This window comes from Engraulis encrasicolus, chromosome 1 (genome assembly GCF_034702125.1).
Source record: "Engraulis encrasicolus isolate BLACKSEA-1 chromosome 1, IST_EnEncr_1.0, whole genome shotgun sequence".
Lineage (NCBI taxonomy): Eukaryota > Metazoa > Chordata > Actinopteri > Clupeiformes > Engraulidae > Engraulis > Engraulis encrasicolus.
The window spans coordinates 53,815,546-53,831,371 of NC_085857.1; the positions used below are offsets into that span (position 1 = coordinate 53,815,546).

At 40.9% G+C, this 15,826-nt stretch overlaps 2 protein-coding genes across 2 annotated transcripts in view; one reads left to right on the forward strand and one right to left on the reverse strand.

Annotated features, from left to right (window-relative positions):
* Nucleotides 1-2,624, reverse strand: part of dzank1 (double zinc ribbon and ankyrin repeat domains 1) — a 19,562-nt gene extending 16,938 nt beyond the window's left edge. The window contains exons 1-5 of the mRNA XM_063205841.1: nt 2,555-2,624; nt 2,255-2,413; nt 1,922-2,012; nt 1,222-1,284; nt 455-648 (exon numbers count right to left, since the gene is read on the reverse strand). Coding sequence (XP_063061911.1) covers nt 455-648; nt 1,222-1,284; nt 1,922-2,012; nt 2,255-2,363 — 457 coding nt within the window. The 5' untranslated portion in view covers nt 2,364-2,413; nt 2,555-2,624. The remainder of the gene's footprint in view (nt 1-454; nt 649-1,221; nt 1,285-1,921; nt 2,013-2,254; nt 2,414-2,554) is intronic.
* A 436-nt stretch (nt 2,625-3,060) lies between these two features.
* LOC134454836 (interferon-induced protein 44-like) lies at nt 3,061-15,476 on the forward strand. Its single transcript, XM_063205998.1, has 11 exons — nt 3,061-3,221; nt 5,481-5,501; nt 5,758-5,772; nt 5,978-6,073; nt 7,102-7,254; nt 8,242-8,275; nt 8,411-8,606; nt 9,820-9,969; nt 12,099-12,273; nt 14,508-14,608; nt 14,764-15,476. The coding sequence occupies exons 1-11, from the start codon at nt 3,107-3,109 to the stop codon at nt 15,097-15,099; spliced, it is 1,392 nt and encodes a 463-aa protein (XP_063062068.1). The 5' UTR covers nt 3,061-3,106; the 3' UTR covers nt 15,100-15,476.
* Nucleotides 15,477-15,826: the final 350 nt, after the last annotated feature.

Consider the following 15,826-nt stretch of genomic DNA (forward strand, 5'->3'; position numbering starts at 1 on the left):
CGTACACCTTCATCGATGTATCCGGAGCTGTCCACGTGAGTGGTGCTGAAATATGTGTATGCTACGAGTGAAGCATGGAGAAAATATGCTATATCCTGTATCTATGAGAGGCTGAGGGAACGAAGTCACCGATATTCGAGAGAATATTTTCAATCTGATCAATTCAGGCTGTTGGAATGGCGATATGATGTGAAGAAAAAAAACGTCTGTTTTTTTCTTATTTACAGGACTAGGATTTTGTTTGAATGTCTGAATTACTGATACACACGGACACACACTAGGAGATTTATTACAGTCACTCATACCTGCTTAAGAAGACACTCCCACACAGGCAAGTCCAGCAGAAAATAGAGCTAGTTACCGGTAATGAAATTGACTCTCTAAGTGTTAAATTAACCCTCTATTTTTTTCTGTGTACGTATTGTTGTCATTAATCATTGATCATGTGCTGTACCTGCTGTTGTCATGGTGTCACCAAAGCCATTCTCTGTTGCAGCCGTGACTCCATGAGCCATGTTGGCCTCGTCCTTGTGATCACTTCCTGGGTGATCAGGGCTGTGGTCACTTCCTGGGTCATCCGCGTCGTCGCGGGGTAACACGGGGTCCACCAGGAACACCTTTGTGACCACAGCACTCTCCCTGCCATCGCTGAGAAGACACACATGTCAGTACGGCACGCACAGTCACACACACACATACACACACGCACACGCACACGCACACATGCACACACAAGTGCACTCTCTCTCACACACACACACACACACACCCCCCCCCGACACACACACACACTCTCTCTCTCTCTCTCTCTCTCTCTCTCTCTCTCTCTCTCTCTCTCTCACACACACACACACACACACACACACACACACACACACACACACACACACACGCACACACACACACACACACACACACACACACACGCACACACACACACACATACACACAAACACACACATACCGTTACACAAAAGCAAAAGCATTTTTTTGTGATAAAAAGCATTGTTAAATTACTCTGGACAACATCCGTTGAAAACATCTACGAAGCTATTAGCAGAGAGACACAACAAAAGAATTGAGCTACTATTGTTACTGTGTGTGTGTGTGTGTGTGTGTGTGTGTGTGTGTGTGTGTGTGTGTGTGTGTGTGTGTGTGTGTGTGTGTGTGTGTGTGTGTGTGTGTGTGTGTGTGTGTGTGTTCACATGTGTCACTACTCACCTTCTTACAGCGAAGGCTCTGACGGTTACTCTACCCGCAGGTAGACACACAGGTGCAGTGTACCTACACACACACACACACACACACACACACACACACACACACACACACACACACAAATAAACGCACGCACACACACACATACACACACACACACGCTGAGGACCCTACACATAGATAAATATCCGCACTTGCCTTAACAGTACACAAACACATTCCCTGCTATACAGAAAGGTAGACACACTCACTCATGTGTGCATGACTGTGCACACGCACGCATGCCCAAACACACACACACACACACACACACACACACACACACACACACACACACACACACACACACACACACACACACACACACACACACACACACCACCCCACCCACAAACTCATACACACCTAAACACACGTGCACACACACACGGGAACAGGTGGAGTGTACCTACTGCTGTCCAAAGAACACACTTCTCTCTACCTCTGCACACATCTGCGGGCGGGCACGCGTGCGCGCGTGCACACACACACACACAAACACACACACACACACACACACACACACACACACACACACACAGACCACCCCACACACAAACTCATATACACCTAAACACACACTTTACACAGGTTGGCACACACACACACACACACACACACACACACACACACACACACGCGCGCACTTCAGTAGCCCATGTACCTGAGTGTGTTGCTATCCCCAGACCCCAGTCTCCGCTCCACCTCAGGCTTGGTACCATCCAATGTGAAGTAGATCACAACATCAGGTGTGTCTGACAGGAAAATATTATAAGATTTTATTACAAACAAATGGGAACACCGAGTGTGTCTGACAGGGGAAATCATAATTTGTCTTAGGCAAGCGACGTAGGGCGTGAGCCTAATGCACGTAATCAACAATACTTCTCTGTCAGCATCTTCGCATACGCAAAGAGAGCAAAACAGTAACAAATACAAAATGTGGAGTCCGCTTCACGCACGCTGCGCAATGTCTTCACAAATGTAATGTTATCACCTGATTTGATCTCGAGCAGTGTCGCGGTGTCTATTTCGTGCTTGGCTTTCCCCGGCAGTGGCACGCGGATCGGTATGATGAGAGGAGCTGCCACGGAGCCCGCCGTCATTCTTGCCTGGTGTTCACGGGTCTGCGTTACACACACAAACCCGCAATATTCTGAAAATGAAATGAATGTTTACTCGAGCGAGTCCTAGAAGCAACTGTCGGAAGGGGTCCAGCATTTTGCAAACAGTATGACGAGTCGGAAAGAAAAATAAATACAACCAGGCTGAAAATCAAATTTGGCACATTACGCACCAAGGAAATGCAGGCTCGGTGTGTGTTGAAAACAGCGCACAATTCCACGTAGCTTTGTAACCTCTAAAGGGGTATGTTTGGTCTGTCTGTGTGACTAGCAACGCCCAAACAAAAACTCAAGCAGCATGCGCCATTGCTATTGGTGGGCCACACGCGCCTTGGCAACCACATTGGCCAATGGTTACATTTCACTAAACCCATGCCATGGGGCCTCTCCTTCGCTAGATGAGTTGGTGTATGTTTGAGACCTGTGTGGCCCCCTCTCACACATAATTCCATGACATTTTAAACATAGGCTGTTGCAGCTACAGCACATCTTTATGCTCTTAAACAGACTCGGTGTCAACAAGAGGGAAATAACCTTCAAAAATGTGTGTGCACTAGAAATTGCTCAACCAGTCACATCCTTTTTTCCCACAGTGCCGCAATTCATTTGGCAATGGTTGATGAACATCACCACAAGCACATGTTTCAGTCTGTTAGCCACGTAAAAAGGTGACTGTTCTGAAACTTGAAGTTTTGGTGATAAGTTGACACACAGTTTGACGTGGCATGCGGGGACGGAGGAAAGAGGAAATGGAAAGTGAAACAGCACTGTGCAGCAGGCTAGGCTTGGGCGTGGTGGTGGCAGACTCGGTCCAAACTGGGAAGCCTACTCATTCATCAGGTAATACAGCCAACGTGTGGAAGTTCTGCATGATTTTAAGCTCAAATTTGAGTTTGATTTCAGTAGTTTGAATTTTCATGCGAAAGAGCTCCATATGCCCGAGTCAAAATAACGCCGAGAGAAAAGGAGTTGGGGGCAGGTCAGTAATCAGCTGGTAAAACGTAAGACTTTCCTTTTCATGTGTGGTAGGCCTATTGAAAGAAGGAAAGTACGTGGTCACAGGGCAACAGCAAACTAGTTATTTGTAAAGAAAGAGAAAGAAACCCTTGCATTCACCCGGCATATAGGGCCGGTGGGGTGGGGGGTGTACTCAAGCTTATACGCCCCCATGTGTGTTAAAGGTGCACTGTGTAAGGTTGTGGCCAGAGTAGGTAGGCTACTCAGTATTGCAGATACTATGCTGGTTGTTACCAAATTTGTTCTTTTCATGAATATTTACTAATTCACCAAAGTTTACTAGGGTGAACTATGGTAAATTGGGACACTTTTGGTAGATCGCAAAAAAAAAACCACTTTAAGTTTAAAATACACCAACATTTAGTAATTGTATGTCTTCATATGGGTCTTGGGTACATTTCCATGTAGGAATTAGTTTTTGAAGTATGATATTTTATAATATATTAACATTTAAAGACAGTGAGACACCAACTTCGTTGTGAGAAAATGCTATGGCAATTTGGGACACCCTTTAATGTAAAATGGGACAGTCTGTTTGATTATCATTATTTTTGCACAAACTGAAGAATAATATCGTTTTTCTCTTGTTAACAGTAGACTAGGATCTTAACTATTTAAAAAATGATATAACATCCCTGAAACATTTCCATTTCAAGAGAATATTGAAGGAGTATGGCATGTGTGACTGTGGCCATGGCCATTAGCATGTGGGATGCATAGGCTATTACAATACAGGCCTATGGCGTGCTAATATGTTATGCTAACAGCTAACAGAAGCCCATTCTGTTGCTATGAGAAAACTGTCCCATTTTAGCTTAAAATATTGTCCCAAATTAGCTCACTCCACTATACTTACTAAAAGTATGTCTCCTTAATAAAGTAAAGACAAATGTGTAAATGTTTTGATATTGAGTTAAACCTTTAGTAAAACAATATTTCAATCATATTTTGTACCATATAATCACTAATTCAGCCATAATATCCTTATGATCTGATAGCATAATCGACATGTCAGCTAGCTAAACTGACAAGTGTTGGATCCACTGTCACTTCAAACCTTTGCTCATTTCTTTTATGATACTTAACACCAAATAAAATTATTGTTCCTTATACATGACAGTTGCAGTAACAATATTACATCCCATTTTGTGATTGGCTGCTAATATTTAGAAAGAAAACAACCCAAAACCTTATTTGTCCCAATTTGGCTGATGTCCCAAATTACCTTAGTTCACCCTATATGCCCAAAGTACAACAAGGGTTGCAGCCAAAAAAGACTTATTGGACATTAAAGTGGCAGACATGGAGAACACATGTTTGAAAAATGCATTTTCCCATAATGAATATTTCGAATTTGATGGGTGGTGGTAAGTATATTTTTGAAAAATGTAACATTTGCGAAGGGGCAGCCTGAATTCCGTAAATAAACCACTACCGGTATAATATTATAGTGCACCTTTTAAGACAATCTTGTCTTTTTATTCGGCATACTCAATAAAAAATGTTGTGTGCCTTGTATTCGTTGGGTGTGCCATTCAGAGATAAGCCCATTTTTTGAAGTGACTGTAGGCCTACTCATAGCTTACTTGAGGTGCAGCAGCCATGGAAGTGTAACTGATTATGAGATGTTCCTTCGCAGACAGTCCGCCACGCTGTCTCGAACCCACCACCTCCTAGTCAACGCCCCAGTTCGGGTATCATGGGAGGCACAATATGTAAATATGATACCACTGAGCTAAGGGGCCAGTTTGACAGCTCAGCACTTTATGAGGCTTCGGGAGGGAGGTGTTGTGTAGGCTACTAAGGTTCCGCGCCACACTTTGCTAGTTGGCCTTGGTTACACAAGGTCCATCTTACAGTCAGATTACACATTTACGATTTTCACTTACATGATGTTGTGGATATTTTATTACACCCATACCATAATATCCACAACATCATTTATATGGATTATATCATTGTCTAACTTACTTTTCCATGCTTTGCTTATGTTTGCTTATTATTTATTGGTAATTTGTCTGATTGTTGTTGTTGTTATTGTTATTGATGGTGGATATATTTATATGTTTATTTTCTACATAGCCATGGGCTCATCGCCATCACGTAAGTAAAACTATAGTCTACTGCATGTACAGTACAAGTCATATGCAGAGATTAGAAATACAGTGATGTACAGAGATGTTAGGCCTGTGTATGCATGTATGCATCCATTTTGTGTGTGTGTGTGTGTGCGTGCGTGCGTGTGTGCATTTGATATTTATATTTTTGCTGAATTATTAATTTGTTAGTTAATCTCCATTGTTCACCATTGTTGAGTAGCGATTAATTGATCCCCACTGGTATTCTTTTTGTTTTTCAGAACCGCAGCTACAAGGTAAAATGGAGTAGCCTATTTTAGGCACGGCTTTCTAAGACCTCATTGTTGTCGAAGTGTTATATGTGGTTTCATTCATCACTCTAAGAGTCAAATTTAAAACTTTATAGAATTAACCAATGCCTTACTTTCTATACCCCAAGCAGTGACCTATAAAGCTATCAATCATAGTGTTTGTTTTATCACTTCTTTTGATCCACACCAGACCAGAATGTGAAGAGAGGAGGCACCATAACTTTTACCTGGAGGGCAGACTGTGAAGCGACTGCAACCTGGAGCAAGAATGGACAGCTACTGTCAGGTAGGATTGTGACGTCCGTGAGTAAATGAACCATTCATTGAACGCCTCTTTGACGCGAACGATGGGAACCAACTCAGCTTTTGTGTGCTTATTTTGAGCATGTGACCTTCACGTGATGTGAGAACTTCAATTTGAGAAAAGACACAAGTGTCTCTGCCTCAGAGAGTGTCTGAAATGGTCTTTAGAAGAAGGGCTGTCTGTTGTCATTTGGACACACAGATTCTTGAATGATTCTTGGACTGTTGAGTATTGGGGTGCTTAAAGGAACAGTCCACCCATTTTTGATTGTCACATATTTGCTGTATTTCCAAATATTAGTGTGCATATCATTTTCCAAGTGGGCCCAGCCACTTGACTGCCGCACTGGTAACCCGGGTTCGAGTGAATTTTACATTCATTTTAAAAGTGGTTTATAAGTACATTTGATGATATTTTATTTGGTACCATAGACTTCCATGGCTAGGCATAATATGGTTATACGGTTAAACTAGGAAAAACACATAAAGAGAAAAGCCTATGTATTCTGATATTTTACCAGGGCTTAACTAGGTATGGGCAATTTCCTGAAATGAGTTGGACTGTTCATTTAAATGCACTTTTTTTTTTTTAATATTTTCTTAGGGGCTTTTTATGCCTTTATTTCACATGACAGTCGAAGATGGTGACAGGAAGTGAATGGGACAGAGAGACAGGGGAGGATCTGGGAATGACCCCGACCAGACTGGAATCGGGGTCCCGTGGGTGGGCATGCAAGCCCAAATGTGGGGGGCTTAGCGCGCTGCGCCACAGCGCCCCCAAAATGCCATCTTTTTAACACCATAAAAACATTTTAAAAATGGTCAAATGATTCAGTTTTTGAATGACTCATTGAAAGGATTCCAGATTTATATTTGTCACGTGCTTTCTTATGCTGGCACAATAAGCAGTGAAATGAAGGTTGCACCTTCTCTCTGCTGTGTCGTAATGAAAAAAGAGGCACTATGATATGGATCCCGTCTAAGACCCATGAATCCCATCTCTACTGTCAGGTAAAGAAGACAGACGCGTCACCATCAGGCATGACAACCTCAACAAGTATCTCACCATCACAGACGCCAGGGAGGAGGACGAGGGACGATACACCTTGGAGCTGCAGAATGGATCGGGTAAAGCATCCGGGTCTGCAAATGTTAAACTGCTTGGTAAGATCACATTATTATTATTATAGATTGTTCATATTATTTAAAATTAAAGAATTTTGTTGCATAACGGTGTAGCCACCGTTTTTATTTTATTTTTGGAAATGATTGTTCAGAGGTCCTATCACCTATACCAGGGGTCCCCAAACTAAGGCCCGGGGGCCGATGCGGCCCGCCACGGCCCTTTGACCGGCCCTCCATCTCTCTGCACCTCACCATTTGAACTGGCCCAATCACTCATAAAATGTTAATCACCATATTTTTCTAACCTTTCCTTGATATTTTTACATGGTTATTAGATAGTAAAAGGAATAGAAAGAAATTGAAAAACATGTTAAGTACTCACTTCTTTTACAAATCACTTGTAATGATGAACTATTTTGTGCTGGAAATTATGGCTATAACAGGCAGTGGTCTAGTATAGAGCCCACATGATTGATCCCGGCCCCCAATCACAGTCAGGAACGATAATGTGGCCCCGAGAGAAAAAAAGTTTGGGGACCCCTGGACCTATGCCATTCAAATAGGTTGGGAACATACTTTTTAAACCTATATAAAATGCACTTTGCAATCCAATGCAATGGAATGCCCAATACAACCATGTTAAGTTCTACAAAATTAATACACCTCTACAATGTTTTGCAATGAAACCCTTCAATTATAGATTATCAGATATTGATAGATTGATTAATTGATCAATTATAATGAATTATGATTAATCATAATAACAGATGATGATGTCAGATTAGATAGAGATTACTATTGTTTGTTGTTTATAGTTACAGTATACAGTAAATCCTATTATTGTTGTTGTTGCATTATGTACTGTGTATTGTTATTGATTTCTAAATGCACATAGATCAACTAAAAGTTACAAAGATTTGGTAACCAGACATGCTCCTATGGAAAGCAGCAAGCAAATATGCATCTTTTGTGAACACTAAATAAAGGTTTTAATTGTGTGTGTGTGTGTTTGTGTGTGTGTTGCAGAATATGATTCAGACTGGCGAAACCTGGACTGGAAGTAAGTCAGTGCATGGTATCTGTGCGTGTGTGCGTGCGTGCATGCGTGTGCGCGCCTTATCATGTCTGTGCTAAGCAGGAATTTAAAAGGCAATCCCATCGTGTGTGTGTGTGTGTGTGTGTGTGTGCATTGAAGGACAAGTGAACTGAAAAAGAAGCTGGGGAGCTTTACCCTGAGTAACCCTCAGATCAACCACCTTCGCTTCCTGTTGCACGGCCCTGTGGGACACGGCAAATCCAGCATCATCAACTCCTTCAACAGTGTGTTTCAAGGTCGGGTCACTGAGAAGGCCCAATCTGCATCATACAGTGGCAACAGCTTCACTTTAGAGGTGTGTGTGTGTGTGTGTGTGTGTGTGTGTGTGTGTGTGTGTGTGTGTGTGTGTGTGTGTGTGTGTGTGTGTGTGTGTGTGTGTGTGCGCGGGTGTTACAAGAAAAAGTGTTTTGTCCTTTGTCTCTTTTCCAAAGGGAAATCTTGCATACTGCTTAAAATGGAGCACTGTCTGACCCCATCGATGTTGATGATACTTCAAGTGGTAGTTCGCTATTTTAGACATTAAGCCTTGTTTGTGTGACTTCTGGGGTGAAGTAGAGATGTTCTCATCACAATTTTGACATTTGGTGCTGAACGGAGCATTTGGGTATTCAAGACTGCAGCCCCCCCACCTTTACATTGACTCCAATGAAGCACTCAAGCAATCGATCATAAACTGGCATTAAACTTTCGTTTGCAGAGACATGAAACTCACCGAGTGGTCAGAGGTGGGCAGCGATACGTTGGCTCGAAAATCACCGCGAAATACGCTTCCAGAGAAGATATATTCATTATTGTCCGTCTTCATTGATTGTATTGGTTTGACTAGTATTACTCCGCGCGACCGGAAATAGGGGGGTGCGTTTGTTTACGTTACTATCTATGGTTTGTATGCAAGCTGTAGTTTTTGTAGCCAGTCCCGCTCAAAGATAGCCGTTCTACCTTGCTCCTTGATGTCTACATAAACAACACACTATCGCTACCTACTGGCTGGATGTCTACTGCTATTCAACGGCGTCTGGGGAAAAATAGGTCCGCCAAATGCTAAACAACAGTTAGAAGGCATATTTTGCTGCAATTTTCGGGTCAATTTATCGCTGTCTACCACTGACCACACGGTGAGTTCCATGTCTTCTCAAACAAAAGTTTAATGCCATTTTATAATCGATTGCTTGAGTGCTCTATTGGAGTCAATGTAAAGGTGGGGGGGGCTGCAGTCTTGGATACCCAAATGCTCCGTTCAGCACCAAATGTCAAAATTGTGATGAGAACATCTCTACTTCACCCCAGAAGTCACACAAACAGGGCTTAATGTCTAAAATAGCGAACTACCACTTTAACCCCAAGTTGCTCCTGGTGGCAGGGTGGTACCCTGCGTGACAGCCACTGCCACTGGTGTGTGAATGGGTGAATGTCAGGCCATGCAATGTAAAACGCTTTGAGTGCTTGAAGGAGTGGAAAGGCGGTATATATACAGTAAATGCAGTCCATTTACCATATTTGCCTTTCAGTACCAAACATACCAAGTTAAGGATACCCAAGGGAGAACATTACCATTCGTCTTCAATGACAGTATGGGGTTGGAGACTCTGCAGGGGGCCGGTGTTCTGACTGATGACATCATTGCTGCCATACAAGGTCATGTCAAGGATGGCTATAAGGTGACGTAATCATGTCAACATTCTATGTTTACATTGTATACTTTGTCTACTAATATTGCTATAAGTTCACCAGAAAAGCAAAGAAATCCATTATCCATGCAAATAAATAGTCATACTTAACAATTTATGGAATTTTGTTAGCTGTTAACCTGTGGATTTCCCCTGTGTATTTTTTTCCTATTAAATATTTTTTTTCTATTTTACGCTATTGTTAAGTAATGTATTCATTATTATTTAAATGTTAATTACATTATTACATTATATTACATTGCATTGCATTTGGCAGGCGCTTTATAACCAAAGCGACTTTCAAAAAAGGACATCATCATAGCCAACATCACCAGCAGATACAAACTGCACAGGAAATATACAGAACAACAAAGAGGGGTTAGTAGGGTTTTTTTTTTTTAGAGTACACACAAACACACACACATACAGTTAGGGCCATAAATATTTGGACTTCTGCACAATTTTCATCTTTTTGGTGCTGTACACCATCCCAATGGATTTGAAATGAAACAAACGAGATGTACATTAACAGCAGACTTTCAGCTTTAATATGGGGGTGTTTGCGTCCAAATCGAGTGAACTGTGAAGGAATTATGACATTTTCTATCAGTCCCACCACATTTTAAAGGGACCAAAAGTAATTGGACAGTCTAGTATTTATACATCAAACTTTCAATTTTTAATTATTTGGTTGCAAATACTTTCCAGTCAGTTACAGCCTGTAATTTGCAATCCATAGACGTCAATAGACACTGGGTTTTTATCTCTGGTGATGCTATGGTGAGCTCTCTACTGCAACAGTCTTCAGTTCCTGCTTATTCTTACGGTATTTTCCCTTCAGTTTTGCCTCCAGCAAGTGAAATGCTTGCTCAACCGTACTCAGGTGAGGTGATTGACTGGGCCATTGAATAATATTCCACTTTTTTGGGGTAGAAATGGCTTAGTGGCTTTCAGATGACGCTTTGGGTCATTGTCCATCTGCACCGTGAAGCATTGTCCACTGAGTTCAGAACCATTAGGTTTAATATGTCATGATAATATAGCCTGAAAATCTTCAGAATTCATCCTGTGGCTTTTGTCGGAAGTCCTCATCATCAATAAATACAAGGGGAAAATAGTATTGACAGATATGCATGCCCACACCATGACACTACATGATTCACTGATTGGGTGGTATGCTTTGAATCATGAGCAGTTCCTTCCCTTCTCTATACTCCTTTCTTCCCATTACCCTTGTACAAGATGATTTTTGTCTCCTCTGTCCATAGGATGTAGCTCAAGACCTATACAGTCTTTTTAAGACGTTGTTTGGCAAAGCCAAATCTGGTATTGCTATTTCTGATGCAATCAATAATTTACATCCTTTAGTAAACCCTCTGTATTTCCTATGGTGAAGTGTTCCTCAATGTTCTTGATATTTTTCTTTATTGTTGCCTTGGGCATGTATCCACCGTTCACCTGGACACTGTTCTACATTTGGCCAACTGTTGGGAGATGGGTTTTTGTTAACCAGATACAGAATATTGTCTGTCATCCACTGCATTTGTCTTCCATGTCTGCCAGGTAATTTGGTGTTACTTTTTTCCCCAACATTCTGAACTCTTGAATTAGTCATATTCAATGTTTCCCCATCTCTCAAATTGGTTTGTTTTGATTTTTTTCAACCTTATGATGGCTTACATCACTGATGGTGACAGGTGGACTTTTGAGCTCATGGATATTCCGTAAAAATATATGGAAATGCAAATGGAACACTTTGGAACACTTCAAATTAACTCCAAGACCTTGTATTGACATCTTGGTGATGGTGTAGTAAGGGAATAACACACATCTGACTGGAAAATAGCTGAAAAGCTTACTGTCCAATTACTTTTGATCCCTTGAAAAGTGGGCAACACACACAAAAAACGTTGTGATTTCATTCCTGTTTGTGCGATATGGATTTTAACACCCTCACATTAACGCTGAGAGTCTACAGTTAATGCACAGCTTGTTTGTTTTATTTCAAATCCATTGTAGTGGGGTATAGGGTGGAAAAGGATGATAATTGTGTTGCTGTCCAAATATTTCTGGCCCTAACTGTACATACACAAAATTATTCATTATTTTTACCCTCATAGTTCAAGCGCTCTCCTTTGCGTAAGGGGGACAAAGACTACAACCGAAACCCCATTCTGAGTGACCAGGTGCACTGCCTGGTGAGTGTCATCCGTGGGGACAGGTTCCCTCTCCTAGAAGACGACGACAATATCCTGGAGAAAATGAGGACAGTCAGGCGTGCTGCAAGTGACTTAGGTAAGTCTCATGCAAATACACTCACACACACTCTCTCCCTAGCTTTAGCTCGCTCACTCGCTCTCGCTCGCTCTCTCTCTCTCTCTCTCTCTCTCTCTCTCTCTCTCTCTCTCTCTCTCTCTCTCTCTCTCTCTGATTCACTCACTCACTCACTCACTCACTCGTATGTATGTATGTACCGGTATGTATGCATTATTTGTTTTAGTAGAAAAAGGTTCAAATTTGAAAATATACTCACAACATGTTTCAATACATTTTCACTTTAGAAACTTAGCGGAATCCTTTTTTACTTAATACATTTTGATAGAATAATGAATGAGGGTATAATGGTAAAAATGTTGTAGCCTACTACACATTTCAACATGTTCAACACTGGCGAAATCGTTAAAATCGTTGGCTGGGGTTTATAAAGGTGGTAAAGTGTCTTATTTTTCATGTTAAGCGTTGTCTTGCTTTAAGACAAGTTAAAAAAGGGAATATGTCGCTAAGCTAGTGAAAGTCAATGGATCCGTGTAGCATGCTACAATGCTACACGGATCCATTGACTTTCACTAGCTTAGCGACATATTCCCTTTTTTTAACTTGTCTTACAGCAAGACAACGCTTAACGTAAAAAATAAGACACTTTACCACCGTTATAAACCCCAGCCAACGATTTTAACTGCATTAAGCCCCAAAATAGTGGCATACCCCTATAACATTTTCTGGGGCAACCAGACATTCATTTTGTAAAAAAAAAATGAAAAAGCTATTTGACATTGCATGAAACACACTCACAACAATATTTGTTACTGACCCACGTGTATGTATGTAGGCTACGTATGTATGTATGTATGTATGTATGTATGTATGTATGTATGTATGTATGTATGTATGTATGTATGTATGTATGTATGTATGTATGTATGTATGTGTATGTATGTATGTATGTATATATGTATGTATGTACTGTATGTACGTATGTACAGTGCTGTGCGAAAGTATTCGCCCCCTTACTGATGACTTTTTTTGCACATTTGTCATACTTTACATTTGTTAGGTGATCTGAAAAGGTTAAGATTAAACAAGGATAACCCAAATAAACATAAAATGCAGTTTTTCAGTGAATATTTTATTTAAGAGAAAATGCCATCCAAACCTGTATGACCTTGTGTGAAAAAGTAATTGTCCCCCTCATTAAATGAGGAGGTATCTGTGATTCATCATAATATGTTGAACAACTGCGTTATATCTCACAGCTGCCCAAGTCTGAATGCTAACGGACCTTTCAAATCAAGAGATCATTTGAATATAGCCTGTTTTGTCAATGAGTGCGTTTATATGCAGTCCAGTATGCCGAATATGAGGCGTATCCCGGTTGTGATCATATTCGGGATAAGGTGTTTATATGAGCACATATCTCTACATTTTTGGCTGTTATAGAATTCTCTTCAAATGCATGTAGCCTGGATACCAGCAACAGCGTTCTATGGGAAGCCCCTGTATTCGGGATAAGGTACATGCGTCAGTATCCCAAGTTCTTTCGGAGTACTCCACCTAGCATATCCCGATTTCTCAGTATCCCGAATAAGGACTTATTGTTTATATGCTCAAATGCAAATTCGGGATACTTAATATCCTGATCATTTTTGGGATAGGCCTACTGAACTGCATGTATACGCACTCAATGTGTAGGTCATATTGAACCCATGACATCACACTATGATTCATCAACATTCAGGAGCAGATCGTAATAAAATAACTGACATGTCTCAGACTCTAAAATGTTACAAAGCCATTTCTAAATCATTGGGACATCTGCAAACCATGGTGACATTGTTCAGAAAAGGACAAAGTATGGTTCATAAGCCTCCTGTAACATGTAATATGAACACTGCATTTGATTGAAAAAAAAAAGAACATCATGTCAAAAGTGAAACATGGTGGTGGGAGTTTTATGGTTTGGGGCTGTATTGCTGCCCCAGGGCATGAATGACTGGTTATGACTGGAGTAAGCATGAATTCTGCTCTCTACAAACAAATCCTAATAAATCTACATCCATTTGTAACCATTCATTTGTGTTCATGTGGTGGAAACCCTCCACTATAGCTGATTTTAAGACAGTTATGCAAGGTGAATGTGAGTCATACAATATAACGTGCTTTGAGTGCTCGGAGTGGAATGACACCATATACATTCTGCCCATTTACCATGTATTTATGTATGTGTATCTATCTACCTGTTTGTCTGTCAGGAATCCCCCAGGTTGTGATCATGACATATGTGGACCTATGTTGCCCTTTGGTGAATAAAGATCTGAGGCACATCTACTCAAGCAAGGCGATCCACAGGACAGTGAGTTTGCTGGATTTTTATGAACTCCTGAATCCTAGTTGGCAAACATTGGTTGATGTGGTTAAGCTATGAAGAACAGTCTGATCTGTATTAGATGCAGAAGCAAATAGCAAAGTTAAAAAAAAAACACATCTATTTTACTGTGTGTCTGCCAGATGCAGCGCAGCAGTAAAAAGTTGGGCGTGCCTATGAACCACATCTTCCCAGTCAAGAACTACCACCAGGAGACTAAAGTGGACAACAAGACCGACTGTGTGATCCTGGAAGCCCTGGAGAAGATCACTCACCTTGCCAACGACTATGTGGAGAACAAAACACATCATGTGAAGGTGTCCCCCCTTAAAATAGCAGGGTACATTGGTTGTGCTATATTTGGGCTGGTGTGTATTATAATTGTTTTCGGGCTCGTTGCAGAATTGTTTGAGTATTCACTCTATTTTGTGATCATGCTACTGTTTGTCTGCTTTTTGTTCCGGTATTTGGGTTTCTAGTCTTTTGTGTGAAATGTTTGAGATCCCGTGTACCTCCTCACTTTGATATTCTTTCGCATACTTTCTTTCTTTTTTTTTTTTTTTTTGTGGTCTTCTGTCTTGATATTGCTTTGATACACTTTTGTTTTTTGTTATTTTGTTTTGTTTTGTTTGTTTGTTTGTTTGTTTGTTATGACCCTAAACATACACCTAAGGCCAAAGTTGATTTTCTGGAGAGGTGAGAGTGAATCAGTGATTGAAGTGAGTGAAGTATGACACCCAATCTGTGTATTTGAAGTGTTTTGAAGTGACTCATTTTCACATTATGTTCGATAGGCGACAAAACTTTTGTCTTGTGAAAATCTGCCCTGTCTGTATTCATTAAAGGGTCAATCTTTCTTTGGCGCATGAAATGTATTTTTGTACATACATTTTCATTCGGGAGGGTTGTAGCTTTCATATGAGTGACTTCTGAAGCCAAGTGATTAATTGAAAGTCAGGTTATTAGCTGTTATTCCACACAGATGGATAGGCGACAACTCTTTTGGAGACGGCTGTATTACCCTACTGTCTGATCTTGGACGGCCCACTCACCTTGCCCCACTCACCCTCTCAGACGCCGATAGGTGGTTTTAATTTAACTTGGTTTATTTCTAAACATAAATAAAGGCTTCTTATGATGTTCAAGGTTGTCACTTACTCAAAATACATTGTATAAACAAAGGTCCTCGGTCAAACAAAATCTATC

Bases quoted from the DNA above. Each gene is read 5' to 3' on its own strand.
- LOC134454836 (XM_063205998.1), top strand. From the start codon at position 3,107: ATGCGGGGACGGAGGAAAGAGGAAATGGAAAGTGAAACAGCACTGTGC. The intron at 3,222-5,480 runs GTAATACAGCCA...TTTTCTACATAG, and splicing joins GAAGCCTACTCATTCATCAG to CCATGGGCTCATCGCCATCA. The intron at 14,609-14,763 runs GTGAGTTTGCTG...TGTGTCTGCCAG, and splicing joins GCAAGGCGATCCACAGGACA to ATGCAGCGCAGCAGTAAAAA.